General features: G+C 42.1%; 1 protein-coding gene across 19 annotated transcripts in view; it reads right to left on the reverse strand.

The window, feature by feature from the left end:
• Window positions 1-27,509, reverse strand: part of LOC144526098 (rho GTPase-activating protein 12-like) — an 80,803-nt gene that overhangs the window by 8,214 nt on the left and 45,080 nt on the right. For 4 of the 19 annotated variants that reach the window (XM_078263296.1, XM_078263295.1, XM_078263294.1 and 1 more), the window contains 9 exons: window positions 8,021-8,290; window positions 6,739-6,945; window positions 6,187-6,267; window positions 4,968-5,096; window positions 4,652-4,714; window positions 2,756-2,830; window positions 1,733-1,794; window positions 1,202-1,304; window positions 117-218 (listed from right to left, as the gene is read on the reverse strand). In XM_078263296.1, coding sequence (XP_078119422.1) covers window positions 117-218; window positions 1,202-1,304; window positions 1,733-1,794; window positions 2,756-2,830; window positions 4,652-4,714; window positions 4,968-5,096; window positions 6,187-6,267; window positions 6,739-6,945; window positions 8,021-8,290 — 1,092 coding nt within the window. The remainder of the gene's footprint in view (window positions 1-116; window positions 219-1,201; window positions 1,305-1,732; window positions 1,795-2,755; window positions 2,831-4,651; window positions 4,715-4,967; window positions 5,097-6,186; window positions 6,268-6,738; window positions 6,946-8,020; window positions 8,291-27,509) is intronic. The other 15 variants (XM_078263300.1, XM_078263298.1, XM_078263301.1 and 12 more) reach the window with 15 other exon arrangements.

Consider the following 27,509-nt stretch of genomic DNA (forward strand, 5'->3'; position numbering starts at 1 on the left):
CACCGGAGCAATCCCAGAAGTGGAACGTTTGTGTTTGAGACTTTTCAGTGCTTTCTTTAGTTATTTCTTTGAAAAACACAAATACAGATTGAAAACAAGCCAGCTATGTCTCCCACCTCTACAACGTGCTTCTTGCTGGACTTGTCCTTGGAAGCCCATTCCACCGAGCCGCCGCGCAGATCCACGGTGAACTCTGGTTTGGACTGAGCTCCTCCGAACTGGACAGAGAGAGGAAACGGATTAAAAGGAGGGCAGATTAACACACAGCAGGGAACTGTTCATATACTGTAGGACTGCAGTGTTCAACCATGCAACAATCTGTTTAGATGAGAACAATTATGCTGCGTTGACAATGGAGGACATGTACAGATTAAGATTCAAAGTTTGGATTCCCCTTTCTGATCAACTTTTTAACTTCCAACTAAAATTTGAGCTACACGTTTCCATTACAGCTCTTCAGCTTGGTTTTAACAATCAGTGTGATATGATAGTATCGGTATCGGCCGCAAGTTCAGTTATCGGTTAGCAAAAATGATCGGACCATCTCTAATAATATCACAGTAATATTGTCCCATGCCAGTGACTAATGACACACAGAGGGGTGGGGGTCGTGACAGACAGGAGGGAGGTGGCATGCGGAGGAGGAGGAGGAGGAGGAGAGAGAAGCACACCAAGGAAGGAGGAAGCACATACAGAGGAGGCTCTGACCAGCTCAGAGCAGCCATAAGAGACAGCAGGACGTTTCCTAGCAGACGGCCTCCAGTTACTCAACAGTGAGAAGAGAAATTCAGGGAAGGAGTCCCTGTGGTAGTATGGCTGCATGGAGGTGATGGACGGGGGATGGAGACAAGGAAGATGGGGGGATGGGGGGGGGGGGTGAAGCCAAAGGTAGAGAGGTGGAGGCATGGAAAGAGACAGAAAAGGAGACATCTAGAAAGACAGAAAATTCAACCCCAACTCCCATCCAGTGACCTGACAAACCAATGTGTGATCAACTTGTGTGTTGCCTACACAGTGCCTAAAGTTGATCACACATTGGTAAGCAAAGCAGGCTGAAAAACTGAACCCCTACAGCATAAATAAAAAATAAAAAAAAAGGCACAGCTGTACATCTCATCGTGTGAATGAACAGTGACTATTTTGTCTAGGCAGGATCTTGCTGTGTTGGTATGGAGAAGGTAAAAGGGGTTCTGTCACTAACCCAGCTTGTCCCGCCTCCTTGGCCTTTGGCAAATAGCAGCGTGGATCCTTGGAGCACTGTCCAGGAAGAAGTCCAGTTCTTCCTGCAGAAGAGTTCATGAACTCTGTGAGTACACAAAGTAAAGCTGCAGAGGCCCTTCCCACTATTCAGCAATAACAACTTTACAACAGTACAAAAACATTTTTATGTTCCTCAAAGGAGGTATTGTAAAAAGCACCATGTGTTACTGGCACTGAAACTGAGGTGTACCCAATTTTCAAAAGCAGTGGAGCCGTTCAGCAGTAACAGAATTGCTTTTTTCACTCCAGAAAATGTGAAAATGAAGATTTTCACAATCATGGAACAACGTTGACATAATGCTTAGCAATAATGCTTTTATTCTTATAAAAACATAACAGGAATCCACTCATAAATTTGCTCCATAGGGCTACTAGAGGTCAAAATCTTCACAGGAAACCTTTAAAGTTTACTGCATAATATACACACAGTAGAATGTCAACTCTGGTTCTAGTTTTAGTCCGTGCTACTCACCGTACTTTCTTGCCGTGCTCGGTGATCTTTGTCACATTCAGAATGCCGCACTTTTCAGACGGCTGGAGAGACGAAAAAAAAAAGACATTAGGACACACACTAAAGAAGCAGCTTACACACATCAATCACTATGAGTCACTCCATTGTGAAACACCACCACTAAAAACCTCGCCACCAGAAGTCACTGCCTTCAGCATCAAGGAAAAACGTGACTAAACACCAGAAAGTGCACATCAGATTCAAATAAATCAGAAAAACCTGAAGGTAAAACCATAGATTCTTAGCAAAAATATTGGTGCAGCATTTAGCTGGCGATTTTTTTGATTCAGATCTTGACCCACAGGCCAATTTTTGGGGCGACACAGACAATAAAACACACCCATTAACAAACCCAACAGCTTATGCCTAAGTCCAGTCCAAGCAATTCCTCGGCAACATTGCCCATCAGCACTGCTCGTTAACAGGGATTCTACACAGGCTCAAGTTCAAACTGACTCTTACTGTACCTTTATTTCTGCTGTATAACACTTGAAACAAAGGGGGGAAAAAATCCCGCACTCTGCTCTAGCTATAGCATCACCGTTTATTTACAGAAAACTAACGTTTCGAAAGGTCCGGAGGGAGCGAAACGTTGCAAGAGCAGAGTGCAGGATTTTTTTTACGTTGTTCCAAGTTGATATTTTCCAACGCACCTGCACAGCAGAATATTTGGATGTGCGAATTGTTTCTTCAAAAAAGATCACTTAAAATAGACATCGTCACTGTAACAAATATCTGAATATGTGAGATGACAAAGGTAATTGTATACACACACACACACACACACACACACACACACACACACACACACACACAAATCCTTTTCTTTACTTATTTCCAGATTTCCCATACCTGTGTAGAAACCCTGCAATAAGCTGTGACATGTGTCACTGCCTTTTCTACTGTGTATGGTGACTGGCTACAATCAGAGAGCAAGCTAAACCCCTGCAGCAGGACAGAGCCTGGTGGTGGGTGAGTACTAACAGAGGCGGGGGGCTTGGGAGACGAAGGGCAGGAGTCAGAGTCGGGGGAGGGGGGCTTGGGGCCCAGAGGTGCTTCCTAGTGAGGAGACAGGGATGAAAAAAAACACACTGTCACATAGGCTGACAACAGAAGGTTAATGAGAAGAAGATGAGAGGTTAAGAAGACAGACAGCTGACAGAGTGTGACGGAAATTAGCAGTGAGATCAGAGTTCTGCAAAGTAAGTCGAGTACGTACTGAAACCCTGAGAGGCAAGTACGGGGGAAAAAAATCTGGTAATCTAGTTTCTAAGTCTTATTTTTATTATTTTAGTTTTTATAATTTATAACTACTTTTGGCAGGTGATTTTTACGGAGCCCCGGCGGTGACATGGAGGAAAAAAAACATCAACAGACACTTGACTTTGTTTTGCGAGATATCACAAATCCAACAAATAATAAGGCTAACCTTAGTAGCTAGCTAGCTAGTATCTAGCTAGTAGCACGACATAATGATTACATCTCCTTGATTGTCTAAAAACATCCGTCGTTTATTTAGATAAGCATTACTAATTCATACATGTCAACGTGAAGTGTTATAATGAACATTGTCGTTGACTGTTGATGTCAATGACTGCAGGCTAACCTTAGTAGCTAGCGTTAGCTAGTAGCTAGCTAGTAGCACACCATAATGATTACATCGCCTTGGTTCTCTGAATACATCCATCATTTATTTAGATAAGCATGTAAACGATCAGGAACAACGAAAACACAACGTTTAACGTTAGAGAATATTTTAGACAATGAAATGTTCATGAGTTCGCCACGTATACCATGGACGTATTAACAGAACGAACTATACTTGTAAGAGACACGAGAGAGAAGCTCATGAACGCGCATGGTGCTACCGGTTGCTACGACGCACACAAACTGTTGCTAGCGCGCGTGTCCATCGTGACGTCATGGGCCAGTCAACGCGGAAGATTCGAGCTCCGTGGCTTTTGAGCACTCTCATTGGAATGCAACGTGTGGTTGGATTTGCGAGATCTCGCAAATGAAATGCCCTTCATTTTTTCTCCTCCATGTCACCTCTGGGGCTCCGTAGATTTCTGTTGTCGTCAGGATCACGTTTTTAAGTGTTTGTTGTATTAGTCATTTAGAGGCTGAAGTGCACCACTAACGTGTTTTCTTCCAGGCGAGTTTTAATTCATCCATGCACTCTAAACACAAGAAACATTCTATGTTGTATGTTCTGTGTTCGAATGGTATGTAACATTACAGTCACGTCTTTCTTTTGGCTAGAAATGGATTTCAAATTCGGCGCTAAAACATGGGGCAGTGGTGCACTTCAGCCTCTTGTGGCTGAAATTAGCAACACTTGATTCTGACAACAACAAAAAATCACCAAAACTGCCAAAACTATTTTTTTTAAAAGGAACTTCGAAAGATTATCTTGGCAAAACAAAGCCTTTTCTTTCACCTGTTCTTAAGTCATAAACACAGGAGAGAACACACATCTGGGTCAGACTTAGAAAATGGATCACCAGAAAATGTGTTCTCACCTGCATCTCAGGGCTTCCATAAGTACCTGTGTGATGTCCCGGATGGATTATTAATTAGATGTGGCGGCAGGTATTTATCACAGTGCCCATGCTGCTACTGTAAACTACTTCAGACAAATCATTTCTGTGTCATTGTAGTCTAACCCTCAAATAGTTCATCAAATGTGTGATTGAGTGCTCGGTGTCTTGGTGCAGTGATTCAAATAAACAATCAACTCAGGCGAAAACAAATTTGACATGAAGATGCTGATGTAATCATTACTCCCGCTGTGTGATTATAACCATGCAAGCCGATTGTCTGCTTGGATTAAGGATTAAGGGACGAGCCCCTGATTGGTCGGTCCGGCAGGCTACTGACTTGGTGTTTGTACGGGTGTAGGCGCGCCGAGCCTGCGCGGAAACGCCTGGTTTTTAGCAGCCGCTGCAAAGCAACCAGTCTACAACTGAAACTCTGGTAATAATACATCTCACCAGTGAACACATCCGGTACCAGCTCCATATGGAACACACTCATTCTGTACAGTCCCTACGTAAGCAACAACAACTGGCAGGTGTTAAAGAAATGGTTTGTAACATGTACTGTTCTCTGGACATTTTCACTGGAGATTGTTTTTGCCAGCAGTGAAATAAGGTATTTAAAGTAGCCTGTAGTTTTACAGATGAGGGTGTCAGACCTTGTCGTTAGGGTCTTGGACGTAGACGCTGTGTCTCCACTTGGTGAAGACGATGGGCTCGACGTGTTTCCTGTCCAGGCTGCGACTCTTCAGAGCGTCCCCAGACGGCTGGGGAGGGGAGTGGTTGTACTGGAGGGAGGGGACAGGGAGTCATTCGGTATCAATATACTTTCATTCTACCCCATGCAAAAATATAACACAGAGGGCTTTTACCTGAATACAATAATCATTTCTTATCATTTTGATCTAAGTTATAACTGAATATGTGTACCGAGGCACAGCATCCCCATTAACAGAAATCTGTGGACAGAACTAATCTACTGAAATAATGCCGAATATTATAGATATAAAGTGACAAAGTGCAGGGACTGAGCTCTTCATCTTCACATTGTTGCATTTTAATGCTAAAACTAATTTAATATAGTACATTTTCAACACAAAACGTCAACAACTTTGATAATTGAGGAATCATCTCAGTAATTTATCAGGCATTTACAGGTTCCAGCTCCTATAACGTGAGGGTCTTACTTACTAATCTGGTTTCAAATCACTGACAATTGCCGGACAAAAAAAGTAACTTTAAAAAGGTGCAGTAGGTAAGACTTATAAAACTAACTTTGTCATATTTGTTCCAGTAGAACTACATGAAGCAGGTCATTAAAAATAAATCCAGCTCCTCTGGCTCCACCTACAGCCTGTAGTGTGATTTGCAAAAATCCACCGCTCCCTGTTCAGATGCACCAATCAGGGCCAGGGGGGGTGTCTAACTGCGTGTCAATCACTGCTCAGGCACACGCATTCATTCTCCCTTGTGGGGGGAGGGGCTTAGGAGACCGTTTTGGGCTTTAGCGGAAAGGGGGGAGGGACTGAGAAGTTGTCGATGCACAAATATTTTTGGCTAAGTCCTGGATCTTCGCAAGGCACCTTTAAGAAGGTTTTTTTTTATTTTTTTTTACACTATTTAGAAGAAACCATAATGAAAACAATCATTCGTTGCAGCCCTTCTGCACTCTCTTAGGAGGAGTTACTGTCTCATCCCTGTGTAAAACTGCCAGGTTGATGTCTGCCATCTTCAGTTCTACTGTTTTTTACAGTCACATTACTTTATTTGTGGGTACAGAAGTTGACATTCAGTGTTACCCACACCTGTGATGTTGAGCTGTGCACATGCTGACTTTTATCAATTTGATCAATAGGAAGGATTGTTACACAGTCTCACCTTTGGCAGCTCCCATTCGGACCTGGAACCATCTGCACTGTAGTAATACGGTCGGCCCTGCTCATCGGCGTGCTTCAACCACTGGTGGTGAACACACGGACAAACAGGAGGCACACAAAACTCATTAGTGCGAGTCCTGACATCACCCAAGTAGTTGTGCAATAACATAAAACCTACTGACCAACAGACACACCGAAATGTTAGTGTTCTTTATCATATAAAAATGTTGCAACAGACCGTAATGCTGTGGAAAGTCCTGCACTTTTTAAGTCTTCCCTTTTTATCTGCATGTGTGATTACAAGTATTTCTGTATGATGAATGGATGAGGAAACGGATGCCATTTATGAGGGAAATGGCAGAAAACTGTTTTATTTTCATCCTTTTTTGAGTAGTGGCAATCAATCTCATGCTGCATCAGTGTTGAGGAAACATTTGAGTTGTGTGATAAAGGAGGAAAATTGACCATAAATCCACCAAAAATCTACTCCCACGTGCATTCCCAGAAATCCCCACGGTAGAGAGAGAGCGGATCAGTCCTGTGCAGCCGGTACCTTCTCATTAGTATAGTCGCTGATGTACAGCGTGTGGCCGTGCTCGTCCATCTCCTCCGACCAACCGCGCGGCGGCGAGCCGTACTGACTGTCTGACTGGCTAGAGTAGGTACTGAAGCAGGCGTCCTCCGACGACAGAGGCTGGAGTCCACCAATGGAGAGCGAGAGGAAGGGGAGGAAAGACGGCGAGAGTGAAAGAGGAGTGGTCTACCATTAGAGCAGAGAGGGGGAGAGAGAGAGAGAAGAGAGGGCATCTTTCACCATGGAGTTACGGGGGGGGTTAGACAGGCATGCAGCCAGAAGCAATAAATCATCAGAAACTGCCCAACACCTTTATTACAGTACAGAGAACCAGGAGGCCCATCAGAGAGCTACAAATCACTACTGTTCATGCTTGATTTTGGGGAATGTGGTGTAAATGTGAAGGTGGCCGACACAGAATAATTAAGTAACAAAAATAAAATAAATAAAAAATAATAATAATTAAGTAACAGTGACTGCTTTTTGCCTGTAGGAGGCAGTGTGGTACAGCCATTAATGCAACCGACTCAAAACCAGAGGTGACTCCCAAAGGATTCGGTCTAATATGACATTACACAAAGTGTTTGTTTATGTGTGCGTCGATCACAAAAGTCTAATAAATCAAAACTGTAATACGTTCTATTAGGCAAAAAGCTGCATGTGACGAGCTGTATTCTGGTGAGAACCAGTTTGTTTAGAGTGACATCTTTGCACATTGTCACTTTGTTTAGTTACCTTACTTAGTGTCTTACTTAATTATATGAAGTTAAAGTATGATTCTGAATGAATGACATCTAAACATTGAATTATACTTTAGAATAGAGGTCAAGGGCCAAGTTATAACTCTGTCAGATGAGGTGTTCAGAAAGCAATGTTTGTTATGAACCTTGTCTAATACGTTCAGATGGGAGAGAAGATCTGGGTCACCCAATTAAGATGACCGTCACCTGCTTTCTGTAGTGACTAACCACTGGCAAATGACAAGGGCCCCAAGAGCTTTGCAAACTCTCCACATTTCTCAAATTCCTACATCCCCCACTGTCATGTGTAGTACCTGCATGAGCAATGGTTTCATTTCGGTAGCTTTCTTATGATCCCTCCCCGTAGGAAATCAATGGAACGGCCGGCGCAAAGTGGTTTTGCCGCCTATCATGTGCAGAAGGCTTAAGGCTGTCCACTTTAAAAAAGTTTGCTTTTATTCTCATATAACGTGTGTAGGTATGTTTGGGTTTCATCGGAGCCTCTGTACATGTACACGTACCTCTGAGCTCTCTCCTGCGCTGTGGCTCTCTCCTCTGGAGCTCCCAGAGCTGGTGTCCCTGGCCCGGGGCGGCTTCCAGGTCCTCTCCTGGGTGCTGCGGTTGTAGTAGAAGTGCCGGCCTGTCGGGTCCTTGTAGGTCTCCCAGTCGCCCAGCACGTGGAGCGGGGAGCCGGAGGGAAAAGGGGGCAGGTTAGTCGTGGTAATCTTCAACTCCTGGAGGTTGGTGTAGACAGGAGACTCGGGGCGGCCGTGGCCCGACGAAGATACCGTCTGATGGGGAGAGACAAGAAACAGAGAAAGATGGAACTGTGAGTCATTTGAGAGTGGATTTAAGTCTGTGATATACTCACGGAAAAGTTCCTCGACAGAGAGTGATGTAGAAATTCACAGCTTTCAGAGTATAAAACGACACTCACTCACTGAGTCAATCACTTCATCTTTGCAGTGTTTGTGCTCAACACTGAGTGGCATTGGGGCATAAAGGAAGTGGCTGTAATGTCAAATGTCTGTAGTTAAAGCTGACATAGACATTAATGAACACAGCAGCGCCATGCATGAAGGAGAGAGGAAGGAAGTGCTGTTGGTTTATACCAAAGTGGCAGTGACTGTTAGTCCAGGCTGATTCTTACATTTTCGAACAGAGAAAACTGTCAAGATCTACAGAAAGGAACTCAAAGATATTCAATGATATGGGTAAATATGGATCCCTTTATTTGTATGATGATTTGCATAATTAATTAGTTTTTCCAACTAATTTTGGGGCCTGACTATATTATTAGAATTTCGGGGTGTTAAAATTGTAGCTATGTAAATGACTATTGGTTATGATGAAGAAAAAGAGCCAGCTTAAAGGTCCAGTGTGTAACGTGTGTAGTAATTCATTATCTAAATCTGTGTTGCCCGTTCACAAACTTGTCCTTTTTCATTAACATTTACCACCACCATCAATTCCAAGTATTCCTATTGGCTTGAAATTTAACATTTGCGTTTGCATGAACTGGGATAGACGCTCCATATTCATGCTCCATCTAGAAATACGTTAGCCGGTAAGGGACATACAGGACATGCTGCTCCGCCTTTCACGTTTTCTCTGTCACATGATAAACTCCCAGCTGCTGCTAATGCTGCTAACGGGTATCGTAGCTTCCTGAAGAAGGAAACATGGAGGACCATACGTATTCAAAATCCAAATTTCAGGAAAAGGAGTCTTCTTCTTCTTCGCCCAGAAAAAAAAGAAAAAGGAGATTGAAAAGAGCAAGAGACCGTCTTTTTGAAGCGTGAAGGCTACCGTAGCTTTAATACGTTCTTTGAACTGCGTGGCGCGAGAGAGTTGATTGATATATGATCTCAACGCTAGACGGGAGAAATTCCTACACATTGGACCTTTAAGGTAGACTTACTTATAAATGAACAAGGAAAAGTTCATATACAAGAAGATAACAATCCCAACAGTTCTCTTGATACTGATAAATGGTCATTATTTTCATTATCTGCTAAATATTGTCTTAATTAATTGACTGCTGTGTAAAAAAAACTGCCACAATTTCCTGAAGCCCACAACGATGCCTTTGAATTGCTTACGGTCCAAAACAAAAAGATATTCAGTTTACTATAATACAAGACAGAGCAACATGTCATAATATATGAGAAGCTAGAACCATCAAATGTTTACAGATTTTCGCTCGATCAAAATAGTTGCCAATTCTGTCAATTGACTGCTCGATTAAATAACAAACATCATCTTGAATGATTGGCATAATCTTTTTGATAAAATGAAATGCTTTCAGTGTAGACTGATAGCAAACCTTACAGTTCGTTCCTGTATCCAGTCAAAGAGCAACATATCCACAGCTGAAGTACAGCGTGGAAGGAAACGTTCTCTCAGGTCCAATTCAGTGGCTGGTTTAGATGAGACACAAGTTCACAAGAAGCTGTAGGATTCTCTCTGACCAGAATGAGTTTTCTGGTCAGGGTTTTATACAAGGTTACAGGATGCAACAGAATAACAAAAGACATTCACTCACAAAGCTATCGGAGTAGATTTGCATAGACCCAATATCGTCCGCTCAAACTATTGAAAAAACGGTCCTTTGTTTAAACGAGGTGTGAATTCTGCTGAAAGCAGCTTGGTCTCCAAACAAAAGGTCTCACTCACAGTGACCAAGTACAATGCTTTGTTTTAACACTAAGTAAGACAAAAGGCAATCACACTTAATTAACACAGGAGACACTAAGAGTTTGCTGATCAGAGAAAATAATAGGAACTTAATCAGTGAGCAGGAAAGAGGACATCAGGATAAAATGAGACTGAAACGGTTTTCTTCTACAACAGCCAGCACGCTGCCTCTAATGACAGAGCATCCTTCTCCAAAGGCCGGAGCTGCCACTGATCCAGACAACGGGCTGCTTGTCATGATTATTTCATGCTGGCGTTACAAAGACACCGCTCGGCTGCAGAGCAACAGAGCCATAAATAATGGCAGTGCCCCGAGGCCTCCCAACACTGGCTCTCTGATGCTTTTATTGCACAGGGATCAATAGGGATGAAATTTGCAGGGCCCCGAGTACACAGCTGGAGGTAACCCCCAAGAATCCAATATCCAGTGGACTAGATGAAGACTGAGCAGTGTCACTGCACAACAAAACCATGGTGGACAGTGCATATATAGTATTTTAACAGGGTTTTTCCTGCATAGAGGAATTGTTGGTGCCCCCCAAAGAGGTTTTAGCCAGCACCAAATGAAAATCCCCAGTGCCAAAATAAATTGAGAATAAAAAAAATAGCAATTCAAATCCTCTCCAAATGTGTTTAATAGCAATTTACTAAGACTGCTTTCACCAGAAACGCTCTGTAGTGCCATTGTGCAAAACAGTAGACTGTGATGCAAGGTGCGGCTTAAGAGTTAAGTTATTTATGCTCAGTAAATCAAAAATATATCAAATATTACCTCTGGCGATGAGCAACTAGTAAACACGTCAACCTCTTTGTGTATTGAGATTGCTCGACAAAAGCTTCTCCTCAGACAGATCATTGCCATCGTCCCTGCTAGATATTTGGATTTGCGCTCAGTGTTGACCCTGCTCTGTGGCCTTCCTGTATAATGCTAAAGGGAACATGTGATGTAGTGCATTGGTCTGTCAAAGGGGAAGTTAAAAAAGCCAGTTAGGTCGCATCCCACTTCAGTGGCAAAACCATATTTTCCTCTAAAGGCTGTTCTGTAATTAAACTTCACTGAAGTGGTAGGAAGCTCCACAAACCACTATGTTGAAGAGGTGGGGTTTCCAGCAGAGCTACGGTGCACAGAAATACTTTTACCACTGTACCTGTCACAGCATCATGTGGATTTTGCCGGGGGACTTCCTTTGACACACTGAGCTCCTCTCTCCTCTCTCTTTCCATCTGTGTGCATCCATGCCCCAGTAATGCTTGCTACTAACTTAGAGCATGGAGCTTATTCCCCGGAGTTGTCCTTGGATTGGGGTGGCACCCGGATCGTGGTTGCAGCTGCTGCCGTGGTCCTGCTCTACGCCCTGCACTGCTAGTCATAGATCTATTAACTTTAGTGTTACTATAATTGCCACTGTTCATCATACCAACTGCTATCATTATTATCATTATAAATTATACTTCCTCATGTCTGTACACCTGTATCTGTGTGTCTGTGTCCCAGCCGGCAGCGGCAGATGGCCGCCCACCGAGGGTCAGGGTCTGTCCGAGGTTTCTGCCTATAAAAAGTTTTTCATCACCACTGTCGCACCAAATTGTTGCTCGTGGGAATCTGTTGGGTCTTTGTAAGTTATAGAGTGTGGTCTAGACCTACTCTGTGTGTCCTGAAAAAAAACTCCTGTTGTGATTTGACACTATAAATAAAACTGAATTGAAAATTGAATTGGATTTGATGGACGCAAGAAGAAACTCCGTTTTATTCTTGGCTGCTCAGACGTACAGTAACATTAGGCAATCTGCTCTCTGTCAGCTGACCACTTTCATTCAAGGGAAAAGTTACGACACCGAAAAAAAGTTTAAGAAATATTTTGAAGTATAGACACAGCTGGGTGCAACTATAAAAATGACAATATTGTGTTGTTTTGCAGTCAAATAGTCTTATATCCTTTAAATGGCAACTTAACGTCAATTTCAAGAAGTGGCTTCATTATCAGACTGAGGAAATGTTTATATCATTGGTTTTGAGATGGTTTTATAGGCCACAAGGTTGTGAAACCCTCTCAGTATGAGCTTCAACCCGTAAAACTGCAGTTAGGTCTTCCAATGGCAGCAGCATGGCTGGCTATGTCAAATAACAGCACTCATTACGTAACTACAGGCTGCACTGCCAGGTTGGTTCATTAAACATGCACAGGGTGTCTTCTTAACTCCATTATAGCAGCGTTATATTCCTGAGCAGCTGCTGCTGGACATCTGCTGTGAACAGACTGACCACCTAATCAATACTGAGCTGTAGAACCACTGAACCACAGCGGAACATTAAGAGGCTGGCCTCTAACACCGAGGGATCTTACTCAGTCTTACTGTGTACTTAGAGTTGAGAAGTGGCAGCGGTTACTTTGGGCGTCCAGGGCTTCTTCTCCAAAGTAAAAGTCTTGATCTTTTTGGCAATGTTCACACTTGGCGTCTTTTTTGAAGCTGCCAGCGTTTGTTTTTTGAAATTGTAAAAAGTTCAACTTTTCTGGGGGGGGTAAAAGCCCTGCGTCAAGCGCTTTTTTGACAGCTGGACAATGCCGAGCGGAGTAGCGAGACCTGTCGTTTCCATAACAACAAGGACACATGGAGAAGACTTGTGCTAGTGTCGGAGCACAGCGAGTTGTACGATATTGCCGGGTGCTCCCTGTTCAGGGAACTGGCTTCGTTTTATCTAACGTTAGCAGTAGCACCGCTCCCTCGCTCTGTTCATTCTCTAGATCGCTTGACGGCTTCGCTTGATGTTGCACCGCTCCACGTAGCACTCTAGGAGGCTGTAGCAGTAGCTGTTGTTATAGCAACAAAAGACGCTGTCTGCTGCATTTTGGAAGATGAGCAATTGAATTAAAAAATATTGGGGACTTTGATAAAAAGCCCAAAGTACAAGTGTGTATGAATGCAAAAATGTTAAGTCGAATTAGAACTGGGCAATATATCCATATTATATCAATATCGTGATATGAGACTAGATATCGTCTTAGATTTTGGATATCGTAATATGGCATAAGTGGTGTCTTTTCCTGGTTTTAAAGGCTGTATTACAGTAAAGTGATGTCATGTTCTAAACTTACCAGACTGTTGTAACTGTTCTATTATTTGCCTTTACCCACTTAGACATTATATCCACATTACTGATGATTATTTATCAAATATCTCATTGTGTAAATATTTAGTGGAAGCACCAATAGTGAACGCTACAATATCGTTGCGGTATCGATATCGCGGTATTTGGTCAAAAATATCGTGATATTTGATTTTCTCCATATCGCCCAGCCCTAAGTCGAATACAACCTTCAAGGAGCATCTCGGTAAGAAAACATCCAATCATTGAGCTTAAAATGACGTTGCGTGGGCTGCTTATGTTGAGTGAAAGTTTAAGATTAATCTTCAGAGAAATCTGCTACATTCAGCGGTTTGAACCCGTTCAACGTTAAATAAATTCAGCCACCATGGCGAGGCATTTTATTCCCAATTGCAATGACAAGGCATTCTGAATTTGCTACACTGCTCCATTCACTAGAACGAAGACAGGACCTCTCAGAAACAATGTTGAAATAATACAAACTAATGTCTATCACATAAGCCTACAGAATATATACATTGTCAAGTGTTTCGGGGTCGACAAACGCTGACAGAAAATTAATTGCCGACCATTTTGATATCCGTTAACTGTTTAAGTCATTTATCAAGCAAATATGTTACACGTTTTCCGGTTTCAGCTCCTCAAATATGAGGATTTGCTCATATCATCTTGTTTGTCGAACTACTCAAGCTATTGGAATAAATCGTTTGGGGCTCTTTGAGAGGCATTTCTAACGCTTTTCTGGCATTTTGCAGAGTAGACGAAAGCATATCTAAAAAAGCCTTTCATTCATTTGGCAAGACATATAAAAGTTCACCAATGCGTGTCGGCTTGAGCCTTCCTTAGGGTGTAGCACGATTTGATTGAATTGTCTGAAGTGAATTGGTCTGACCGGTACAACAAGTAAGCCTAAAAACACAATAGAAGTCAGCTGCAACCCCAACCCCTACTGTACAGTCTGCAACGAGAAGCAACGAGTCTGAGGGGACAATGCACTGCAGCAGCCAATAAACACTTCCGATTGCAGCCCAGCATACTCCTAATTTCCTATTTCAGGCCAGAGCAGGAGTAAATGAGTAGAGAATAGGAAGGCACTCTGCCAGTTCCAGATAGGAGATCTGCCTAGTCTTATCTGTGCCGCCTGCAGCTCCACAGTGGAATAATAATCAACGGGTCCAGTGGCCTCCAGCCGGAGATAAACCACATCAGAGCCAGAAAGAAGAAGAGATAGAGAGAGAAATGGGAGAAGACTGAGGCTACGGGCACTGTTGACATCACAGCTAATACTAGACGGAAATGGCTGCAGATGCTTTGGCATCGCAGTCTATATTTAGACTAGTGTGGTGTGAGATTGAACACTGTGTTCATTGTATGCAAAGCTGTTGTCCTGATTCACAGAAAGTTGGGAGTAAAACAGCTGGGTTGCTTTTTTTCAAAATTCAAAGCGAAGCCGGATCCCGTCACAGCTGTCAGTTGTGGTTTCGGTGGATGTTTTCGGTGGTGTTGGGCTATTTGGTCCAACTTCTGGTTTTCGGATTGCTTATTTTGTCTGACCGGTAAGTTAAAAAACAGGAAGATACACAAATAACCATGATTAGAGACAGAGAAAAGCAGCAAAGCTCTTTACCAATGTTTTGTAGTTGCTATAAACACGGTCAGTTGATAAACTATATCAATATCAATATCTGAGTTCATAAATAAATGTATTATCATGTTTTTAACTGACTTATTATTAGACTTGTTCACGTTCAAACACGCAATGGGGAACATTATAACTTAAAAAAATAAATAAAATTATATATATATATATATGACAACTAGGGCTGCACAATATATAGTTTTTTTTTATCGTCATCACGATATCAATGGCCGCATTAAACACATCGCAAAAGGCTGCGACACATCGGGAAAGACACCATTTATTGCGTTAGTTGAAAGAAAATATCAGTAGCGTAGGGCAGGGATGTCGTTAGGCCTATTTTAGGGGGGCTGAAGCTACCCCAAAATGTTCCTAAGCCCCCCCAAATAATAAGAAAAATAATAATTAGATTTTCTTTTTTTTTTTTTTTTACAGTTATCACTCACTACGTGGAATCAATCTTCCTTCACCATTCATCTGTTGGTGTCGTCGTGCACTGCAGTCTGTTTTATTATTATTTCACGAACTGTCAACTGGTGGAAATGGCTGAAACGGTGTTTTAGAGAGAGGCTCACGAGCAACGGTATGTGGACGAGGCAGGTAGAGTTACTGAAGAGAGAGAGCGCCAGGCAGCATTAAAACAAAGCAGTAAATCAGAGAAATAAAATGTTTTCGCCGATTTCTCACTCAAAATGCAACTGTAGCAAGTATCTCACTATCATCAACGTTATCCAAATTCTGTAGTAGAAACAACAAATAATATATCCAGCTACAAAAAAGCTGGAAAGTCGAAAGTTAGACAGAAGTACAAAGAGTCAGTGGCCATGAAGATGATACACCGTCTCGTCTCTTCTCATTGGTTTAAACTGGCAGCTCTCAGAACGCTGCAGACCGCTGTGTTGCAAGTAGCTGCAGGATATATCTCGTCTCGTCGCTAATCTTTGGTCTGGACTTGCTACCCCACACACAGTGAGTGATACAGAGTCAAATTGTAAGTTGTTGTTAGTGACTTTTACTTGCTTCACTTCAGCTACATTTACTTGAGGTAAAGATAAAGGAATACTTTAGTTGGCTATAGAAAACAATAGTCTAGCTAGTGTAGACGAGTGAAATACAAGAAACAGCTCGCCTAGTAAGGTATCCGAAGCTCTCTATTCTTTACCATTAACATAGCCTGCTATCTCTATAGTATTAAAACAATATCAGTCCCTAAATATCATAGTGTCACTGTTAATGCTATTGTACCAGTATATCCTTCAATTCATTCAACAAATGGATACTGGAAGATATTTTAGGAGAGAGAGAGAGAGAGAGAGAGAGAGAGAGAGAGAGAGAGAGAGAGAGAGAGGCACCAAGGCATAGCCTAAACTAAATTATTTCATGATATTTATTATATATGCTTGATTCTGACCAACTTAACTTTCTGCATTCCTTTGCTGTAATAAATTAAACAAGCATGTAGATGTTGCCTAAATGTAGACTAGGCTATATATGAGCATACATACATACATACATACATACTAGACCTTTTATTCATCTCGCCATCAGGTTATTACATTCAGACAAACTTTAAATCCTTGTCAACCATATTTCACCGAGCTAGTTCAGTGTATCAAGCCTGACTGGAGTAGTGTGTTTGTCTTTAGGAGTGGGAGGGGCAGACAGCATGTTGCCTGTTTCATCATTTGGGCTGCCTTGTTGAATGCAGCGGCACTGTGAACATTATATTTCACATAATTTAAGCTCTTTTTTTAAAAATGATATAGGATTAGTCCAACGAATCGTTTGGTTTGTAATGCCCACCTAACTGAAAGCCTCGTACCGAACGGTTCAATACGAATACGTGTATCGTTACACCTCTAGTATTGAAATAGTCTTATTTTGACCTGCAACTTATCTAATAGAGAGAGGAATTATGTATAGTATTACTTTACCACACATTTACACGGGCAGATAGATAGCGGTTAAGTCTTAGCCTAAAGAAGAACTCAGCAGGAACACAGTCTGGCCTAAGTAAATCCCCCCCATGCAGCTTTGAAGCCCCCCCAGTCTTTGAACCCTAGTGACGTCCCTGGCGTACGGCACTTTAAAATGTAACAGTCATCCTTTTTTTTTAGTGGTGCCTTTGTGTTCAATTCAATGCTCAATTTGTTCAATAAAAGAATGTTGGAAATGATTTCCTTTCATTTCAGTTTGTTGTATTTTAGCAGAATACTGAAAGCAACTGAGTGTACTTTAATATCTGTTTATTTATCACACGTAATATCGCATTTTTTTCCTCATATCATGCAGCCCTAATGACAACATGACAACATGCATTCCTAAAACCTAAAGCTGTGTATTTATTCCAGTCAACATGTTTAAGTGTTTGGTCTTCTTCAGCTGATACCAAACTAATGAAATCACTCCAAATCCAAACAGACTGTAAGTGGACTACAGCTTAAAAACCAACAACAACCTCTCTCTCCCTTTTTTTTTGGCAACAGAAACACAGAGAGAAGTCATCAGCGTCCTTTAGGTGGCAGCCTGACAACAAAGTTTGTGAAGTCTGAAGTCCCCCTCGTCTCTCCTCCCCTTTTTCTGTTTGACACAGATGAACCTGCTCTGCTGCATACCTGCAGGGAATTGGAACACGCAAACACTAAACATACACAACACACACACACACACACACACACACATGTGAGTGCGTGGGTTAGACTGATATACAAAAGGTGCAAGTTTGCACATGTACAAACGGGCACGCATAAATAAACAAAGAGAGCAACTAGCTCTTTTCTACTTCCTCGTCCATTCAGTCTTTAGTTTCACTGGTGCAAAGTGCCACTGCAGTGCTTTACATGCTACTGATAAGCTACCAAATGACATGCATTGCATAACGTAAGTAGGAAATGTTTCTTAATATTTCCCTTTGGCAGTACCCCCAATATAGCTCTAATATGCTCTTTCCTTCATGTGGGAGACACAGGTTTTATCTTATAGTCAGTCACTTTTTAATTCATTTAGGATTTGGACATCATTGCCATCAGGTACAACATTTGATCCATACAACTTAAATGTCACAATTTGTCTGCAAAGGAAAGCTATAATCATTTTTGGCTTAATTATAATTGAGGCAAAAGGTTTAATAATGCAGTCCATCCTTTAAGACTCACTTATTGAGTGAGTGGATTTAACTTCCTTCTGGGAGAAATGTAGCTACAAGAACAGATTTGGTGCCTTGCTTTTGTTCATTTCTTAAATGTCATTTCTATTTCATTACGATTTGGAATGGAAGTAGAGTAAACAGTAGGTATAACAGGTGCTGGATGTGAGACGAATGAGCAGTGAAACCAGTCGGGAGTGTGACAGAGCCTGATCGAAACAGGAAGAAAGGAGGTTGTATGAAAGAGGAGTTGCGTACGTGGAAAAATGGTCAGGCTGTTTTTCCGGATAAGATTTCATCATAGATACTCAATGGCTTTCCAACTTATTAACCTGCATGAATGCTACTTTAATGTTAGTTTCCAGACCTGTATTTTGTATGTCTAACTTAAGTCTGTCCTCATTTAAAATACGTAAAAATAAAAATTTAAAAAAAAGACCTCAAACTTACATCTTAGCCACTGACTGAAAGTACAATACGGCGCGGCGACTCGTTCAGTCTGGTGTGAGGTAACTTAAATAGAGAATAGTAATAGAGAAGAAAGGCAAACGGAGCACAAACACACTGCGAGTGAACACAAAAAAGGCCTTGAAACACTGGCACCACCCAAGGCAATTGCGCAACTCCAGAGCAATTACATTCAGCAGTAGAGAGTAGTAGACAAAGCAATGCAGGGAAAGCGCCGTCGAAAGCCTGCGGTGAGTCGGAGCCTCGAGTGACCTCATGAAGCTCAGAGTCAGGAAGCAGTCACCACAGGACACTGGGGTTGGGTGTCCTTTGGGTTTTTATCCTATACCCGTGCTAAAACGATACTTTTAAAACAGTGCCGGTGCCTAAACCAATTCATAAATCCATAAAAATAAAGAAGAGCACAAAACGACAGTCGGTGACATTAAAGAACGGCTCGTTTATTGCTAAGGCCATATGGTCAGAATAAAATCATTTATTAAAAATGTAATAACTACTTATAACAATAACTTATTTCACCAGTAAATTGCTGTTTAGGTAGTTTAACCTTTAGGTCGAGTGGGTGTTTGGTACAGCTTTAGTCTCTTTGTGATATTTGGTGACATATGCAATAACATCTGTTTGAAGTGCATTTCGGAAAAGGGAAAAACCAGAAGTTGTGCTGTTCTTTGAGGGTCTACCCAGTTACAGATCAGAGAGAAGAGATGTGCACTGCACTGTTTTACATTATCTCGCCTGAGAGAAGCATCCCTGAAGTCTGTCAGAGAAGTGGGTCTGTCTATCTCTGATCTACTCGTGTTTCTACACGAGCTGCAAATGGGTCAAATGTAGGAAACAGCAGGAGGGCGAGAACGTTAACGGAGAAAGTGGTGCGGGAAGGAAGAAGGCAGAGAAGCTGCTCCAAGATCATAGGACATCACCGTATCATCCTGGCAACATAATGTCAAAACACCCTCGAAATTCAACACAGTGAAGTGTAAAAGTAGGGGTTATGGGTCAAGTTTATGAACATGGTCTTCATTCATATAGACAGTCTGTATTAATAGAGTTCATACATAATGGTATATACTGTAAAAATGGGTCATTGATACTTATTGTCAAACATTTAGAGTTCTTTGTGATGCAGCCTGGTCTGATTGTGTGGATATAACATCCATGAGAAGAAAAATACACAACTAGTAACTGACTATAACCATAACTGGTAACTCTACTGCTACTGGTCTCCCAGTTTCTAGTTTTAAATAGTCTATAAGCAGACGTTTGTCCAACATAAGCCCAATTAACCGACCAGGCCACAACCATGCTGAAGCTCCATGTGTGTGGGTGTTCAGACCAAAAACAGCCCGGTATTTTAAAAAAGCAGTGGAGGTGGCATGTTGTTTCAGGTACCACTGAGACAATGGAGTACAATCCAGGAAGTCCAGTTGGAATAATACATCCATCAGTTTGAAGGTTTAAACTGCTGTGCAGTGTTCCAGCATAGAATTATGTGGAAAGATTTCATCTGGAAAGTTGGCACGGCCGCAACTATTTTATCTCTCATTGCGATGGGGAGGTAAAGACTAAAAACTCTGGTGTTCATGCTACAAAGTACTGTAAATCTATGGGCGTTGGCAAACGCAGCCCGTTGCCAGATGAAGTTGCTTTGCAGTGTGGCAATGAGTTGAGCCAGGTTGTACTTCTCTGCTGGAACTCATTCAAAAGGAATGAGGGGGCTGTTTTTCATGCAGGGGGAATAAATAAATATTGGAACAAACTGAAACAAAATAAGAATGGGTAACACTTTACTTGAAGGTATCTACATAAGAGTGACATGACACGGTCATGACACAGTCATGACACATGAACCCTAACCCTAAAGGCCCAGACATACCAACCAGGCGGCCGACCCTCGGCAGAAAAGGCAGTTGGACTGATCAGTCTCCCCGAGTTGGTCAAAAAAAAATGTCTCGGAACACCGAAGAGACGAGACGTAATACGTCTCCATAACAGCAGGCAGCGCTAATCTGTATTGTCGCCCAAAAATGAAAACTGGCAGCTGATTGGACGAACGCGTCACGTGGGTCTGGTTTCTCCGGAAATTCAAAGCCAGACTGTCATGGCGTCTCGTTCAGAATACGATCTCATATTGTACTGAAATAGTTCACCGAAACGTGTTTCTGAAAACATTTGAAGAGAGAAACAGGCCGTGCAGTTGCTGAATCTGTCTTCATTTCAGACTCTAGTCACGCTCATCCCGCTCCCCGTTTCTGTGTTAGCTCTCCACCAATCAGATGGGTCATTTGAGTCCGACTGCCGGCAGTGCCCGCCCCGCCGATTATACATGTCAAATCGGCCAAAATGAAGGCCGACGTCTCCTCCGACAGACGACGGCACGGAACACACCGAACAGACTCGAGTCACCGACCTCCCAGACTGTCAGATGGCCGATTATCGGCTCTGTGTGTAGTCACCTTAACTCTAACCCTAACCATAACTAGTCATGACAAAAAACAAATTTGCTGACAGAAGCGTTGCGTCATAAACGTTTATGACTTGTTTACAATGTTTACAACACGTTCATGACAGTGTCATGTCACTCTTATGTAGATACCTTCAAGTAAAGTGTAAGAATGTCTTGAAGCAGTATGTCACGTCTGTGTGTGTGTGTGTGTGTGTGTGTGTGTGTGTGTGTGTGTGTGTGATTATGTAAGAGGGGAGCAGGGGGACAGGTGCGGCCACTGCTCAGGACCCATAATGCAATGGGATGTGACTTAGAAAGATGCATGCTGTGTGTGGCATTCTACTCCAATTTGGGCTCTGCGGAGAGATTGGAGTGGTGATCTAATGCGGAAACATTTAGCCCTGTTGCTGTAGGTAGAATAAACATCTTTAAAAATGGCACATTTGTCAGTGGCTAAGATAAGAACAAGTTTTCAAAAGCCCAAAATGGAAGAATGAAATCCTTTTGTACAAGTCAAAACAACAGAAGCATCCAAATGATAAAGATAAGCTTTTCTCCTTCACATTAGAAAAGCCTCAGACCGGGCTGGGGATTAGCGCATCTGCTGCCATTTCGGTTGTACCCCTTAGAAACAAATGGCAGACCACATCACGACAGGCGCTGACAGTATCTAAATCCCCTCTGATGAGAGGTTTACATCCTGACGCCCGTTATCTCAATCCATGAGAATGAAGATATGAACTCCTGCTACTCGGTCTCAACATCCTCCTGGAGACCTGTGCACCGGTTATATCTGAATCGGTTCATCCTGTGCCCCAACACGCGTGTTATACGGAGTGTTCTATGAAAGTACTCAGCAGAAAAAACTTTATTAGTTTCACCGTCTTTATTTAAACCGTCTATTTATCTTGGGATGGGTGCGACTCAGCACACAAGCTCTTTTTCAGAAGTGTTTAACGTTAAGTAACACACTCTCAGGCCTGAAGGAGGATATTGGTGCAATGAGAAGCAATTATGGGTAGAACCCCCCCTCCCTCGAGATCCTCAACGAAAAGAAAAAAAACTGAAAAAATCCATAGAATTTTCTGAAATATTTACCTTTTGTAATACTGCCATTTTACCTCTTCAGACCGCTATACAATATCAGAACTAGGGCTGTCAAACGATGTCATTTTTCGATTAATCGCTGAATTTCTAGTTAATCGCGATTAATCGCATGTTTTATCACATGATTACAATTCTATTATTTTGCATGTCAGAACTGTTTTTAAGTTCATATTAACAATGGAAAGCCATTTTTACCAGAGGACCGTATGGAGATCTCGTGTGTGTGCGTCCTTGAGAACTGGAAGTTATGTTGTCAGTTCATGGTTAGCTGATGATTTCATTGCGTGTGCTCTTCACCTGCTAGCTAGGTTGCACATGGCTGTTGATTCGATATAATGGCTACAGTATGCATTAAGATAATGTAATTAATACTGGGTTTATTGTTATTATTTGCTAGCCTATATATAATTCCTATGCATTGTGTATGGTAGCCTTTACAATGTTATTTATTGACAGCATTTAACCGGCATAAAATCGGCACGTCAGACTGACAATCGGTGCATCTCTATCATTGAGACATAGAACCTGTTATGGGGGGATTTAAAGTTATAAAAGGTCACAGGCCGAAAAGGTTGCATAACAACAGGGACTGCTTGGTAATGTAGAAGTTTGAGTAGTGACATGCATCGTTTTCTTTTAACGTTTGAATGTATTTCTGCCAAGATGTATTTTCGCGGGCAAAGGGGACAGATAAAAAAAAATGTCACGGACCAAAGCAAACAGAAAGGGTGCGAGCGTTTACACGGACAACTACATTTACTCTTCACTGTCAGCAGCGGTAAATGTCAACACAACGGCCCATACAGCATGCAAAACACTTCCCACTGAATAGGAAATGGGAAAATGCGGGTAAGGAAGGGAAGGGAAGGGGAGACAACGAGAGAGAGAGCACCTGCAGCCTGCATGCTCCTGTCCTCCTTTTCTCTCAGCCTTTGACTCTTTTTTAGAACACATCGCCGTGCTGCACCAGTACAGCCACCACCTGACCCTTCAAGCTAAGAGATCATTCTAGCCTGCTGGAGTCTGACCCAAGGCACACATCCAACAGGCTTTTGAAAGCAAAAAGCATTTAACATGCTGTCAGACATCGTTTAACCTTTGTATGCCGATAAACTAGGCCTCTGATTTGATTTGAAAGTGGTGAGGCATATGGCTGCATATGCGTTTGTGTGTGTGTATGTGTGTGTGTGTGTGTGTGTGTGTGTGTGTGAGCATGCTGTAATCCCTCTGTGGCAGACAAGGGTACATGCAGTTCATTTCCCGTTCAGCAGCACATTAGGGAACACAAGCGGGAACACACAGCCTGGAGTCTAAAAGTCGATTTTGAAAACAAGGAGAACCATAACATTTCAGTTCCGTACAGACCTGCACACGGACCCAAAAATGGATGATTCAATCAGATTAAAGGCTATAACAAAAGGAATCAAATATACTTAGAACAGTCCCTTGTATTCAACAACTGTTAACTGGCAACTTAAAAAAAAAAAAGCTGGACACAACTTGCCACTGAATTGTGAATGTGGACACCGCCAGACACGGTATTGAGCAGTTGAACACATTAGTTCCCTTCCCTGTTCATCCTGTCAGATCACATTACAAACACACAGCTTCACTGTTGAGCAGCCTGACCCAGCTGGACAACACTGAATGGGTTAAGACCAAACCCAGTGGGGAGGAACAGATCTGAGTATTATTCCTTCAAACATGGTCCCGGGTCTTTTAAGGCCATCAGTTCAAATGTGCTGGATGTCCATTCATGGATATGAATGAGGCTATATGTCCATTAATCCCCAGCAAACAGGGACACGACACAACCATGATGCACTGAGCTCAGCCATAAAAAGGAGGTAATTGTCTAAGATAGACTTCGTTCATTCAAAGCTTTGCGTTTGCCACCGGCTAAGATACACTCACGTTGTCCCCCTCCAACTTAAATGCTCGTCTCAGTGCTGTTTCTGGACCAGTCCTTCCTAAAAAAGGGACAAATCATAATGGGACACCACCCACAGGTCACGACAAGGTGTCAAAGTCACAAGTAGTGTCCCCATTATTTTGCACAAACTATGGGTTATAAAAGTGAAACCCTCAGGAGACAAACGCCTTTGAACGGAGGCCAGAAGGACATTTTTTATAGGAGGAGTCTTTACATATAAAACAGGGTCAACAGTTTAACATAAATCTAAACAGTAAAGCTTTCCTAATGCTTACTAGTCTCCTTTATTTGTCCCTTTCTAGGGTTGGGTACCGTTTGGATTTTTACAATTCCGATGCCGAACCGGTACTTTTAAAATGATTCCGATTCCTAAACCCATTCTTTAAAAACTGAAAAATGACATCAAAGAAAGGCTCTTTTATGGAGTTTTTTTTCAATTGAAAATGATTTAAATTTAACAATATATTAACGTTTTAAAGTACTTAAATATATAATAAGTAAACCTAAGTCACCTAACACACAACTACAATAATTTAATAAATCAGGTGGTGTCCAAGGGGGCCTGGACACACAGGGAGGAGTTTGAAAGGAGTTTGAAAGGGCAGACAATTTGGGGAGGCTGTCCCGCTTCCCCCACCAACAGGCTACAGGGTCGGTGCAGTGAATGGTTACTATGCTTTTACCTCTGTTTTGGTGAGCCCAGAGGGAAGATATGGCATTTTAAAAGTAGCCTACATCTACGATAGCTAGCTAACGGTAGACTACAGAGAAAGGGGGATATGTTTACGTCCGTTTCGGAGCGTGTACAAAAAGCCGTCTATGAGCAGTGATTGCATGTCGGAGAATAACGCAGACATGCGCTTCACACCACGAGCGGCACATGCACCGGAAAAGGGAGAAAGGAGAACGAGTCGTCCGCTGTCTGGAGCGACTGAGGGAAAATATATCAGTCTGAACCGAAATGAGGAACCGAAATTTGCGTTCTAATCCGGTCCGAATACTACCGTTTGCGTAGGAACCGGTTCCATAGTGGAACCGGGTTTCGGTACCCAACCCTATCCCTTTCCGACCGGAGGGATTTTTGCAGTTCCTAGAACATAACGTTCCTAGAACCCTTTTTTTCTCGTGTTCCGACTGGACCAATTTGGGGATTTTTAAGTTCCTCTGACCGCAGTTCCTGTAACTCTTGGTAACTGATTGGTCCAACTTATAAAAGCCATGCCGTCTGCGTTAGCAAAACATTACTTGAATTACTTGACTACGTGAATTACTACGAGAATGGACGGAATGCTGAACTCTGAAAAGTGGACTGATGTGGCGGGGCATGCGCTGCTGGCCATGTACGCCACCGAGGAGGTGCAGTGGGACCTGGAAGGATCCACAAGAAACATTCAAATCTTCGGGAAAATCTCCAGTGAGCTAGCGCAAATGGGGGTTTACCGCACGGCCCAAGCAGTGCAGACAGAAGGTGAAGGAGCTGAAACGAGACTACAAGAAGATAAAGGACCACAACAACCAGAGCGGTGCAAATCGCAAAACCAGCAAGTGGTATGCCACACTGGACGGTGTTCTTGGCCACCGTCCAGCATACTCTGGCAACACCGCCACGAAGGACTCTGCCACCGGGTTTTTGGAGACGATCGTCGGCTCCGAGAACACTCCACCGTCAGATGAGAGTCTTCAAGGTCGGTACTAATTTTATACTAAGCACAATGTAAAGAAAGTGTGCCTTATAGGTTGTGAAATGTAAAAGATGCGCAGAATAATATAGGCTAATAATAGGTGGCTTGCTATCGATATCATCATCATCATATCGTCGAATCGCATGTTAACACCAGTCCTTTAGAAATCTAGGTCGAATTTAAGAGCAGTTTGTTTCTTGCCTACGTGATCTGTGTCGTCTGTTATGCAGTCCTTCGGGTTTTTTTAATACGCTTCTGATCCTAAAATGTTTCTTTTGTTAGCTACTGCACCAGAACCCGTGGCCAGTTTCCTGCTGGATCCAGTCAACACCAGTACCCCCCCGTCGCCCTACACCAGGTAATGGAAATATAGGCCTATTGCACTGCATATAGAAATGTGTAATCTACTCAATAATAATGTAAAAGTGGAATACATAGGCACTATAGTGTACCCACATCCCCATTTTGTATTTTTATTTTTTATTTATTTATTTATTTTTAACTTAGTTACTCTAATTTTATCCTTATCTATTTCATTTTATTTTTATTATTATTTTTTTAAACGGGCATATATATGTGTGTGTATATGTATGCATAAGTATTATGCTATTTAATTTGATTATCTTTTCTTTGCAAATGTAGTTACTATTTTATGAATGGAAACGGGTGGTTGCTGCACAAGTATATGGATGAGTGCGTATGTATGGATACCTATATATTTATCTTATATTTATTTTTATATATATATTTTTTTTATTTAGTTCTTTGTTTAAAATGAAAACTCAATAAAGACGTTAAAAAAAAAAGAGACAAAAAACAACAAACCACTAACATATCATGTACTCCTAGCAATTGATGTACTAAGTATCTCCCTCCACAACCTCCTGTCTTTTTCAGCAAAGAGAAAGAGGCCTGACTCCAGTAACCTTTCAACGGTGGAAAACCTGCTGGAGTCAGATGCTGAGCTGCGGAGGGACAGTGATTCCCGCTACGGTGAAATACTGGAATTTCTTAAAGACCAAGCCAAAACAGAGGCTGAGGAGCGTGCAGCTTTGGTGGCAAGGGAGGAAGAGATGAAGTGCTGCCAGGCTCACTGGATGGAGAGTCTCCTGCGCAGCGTCAACAGGCTGGCACCCAGGCAGGAGGACCTGTGATCAACCCTTATTTTGTAAAGATGTGTGTGGTTTCTGCACTTGTAAATAGTTTCGGCGCACATATACATGCACTTGCTAAAAGTTCATATGTACATGTAAATAGTTATTCTTGCACTTTTTAATATTGTATTAACTTCACTGTTTAGCATGCCTTCTACTTTTGTAAACAGGTCTTACGTTTATCTTTCCACTCTAAAGTTTGCTGTGTTGTGTTTTACTTTGATATAAATGAAATATTTCATAGAAAAGCGGGTTACTATAGTTATTTGTACATGCACACATTAAGGTAGGCCCACCTGCTTGATTATAAAGAGCAGCAGGTTAAATGGCTGTGGTAACATAACAAAAGGTATTTTGTGTTCACACAGCCATCTAATCACACTTGTTGACGTTCTTGTGAACTTTTTGTGTTATCATGACAAAAGGTCTACACTGGCTAATTGAATGGGCATCATAAGCACAAATGTCTGAATGCAACAATTCCACCACTCTGTAGTCAGTCCCTCCAGAAAAATGACATTATGCCAGAGTCTGCATATTTATGCGGTGGCTGCATTTTTTTCAAATACGCCGCACTTTCGCTGCATAAATTGCCAATTTCCGCACAAAGTATGCGTGGCTTGCATGATTTCATAA

Source organism: Sander vitreus, chromosome 12 (assembly GCF_031162955.1).
Source record: "Sander vitreus isolate 19-12246 chromosome 12, sanVit1, whole genome shotgun sequence".
Classification (NCBI taxonomy): domain Eukaryota; kingdom Metazoa; phylum Chordata; class Actinopteri; order Perciformes; family Percidae; genus Sander; species Sander vitreus.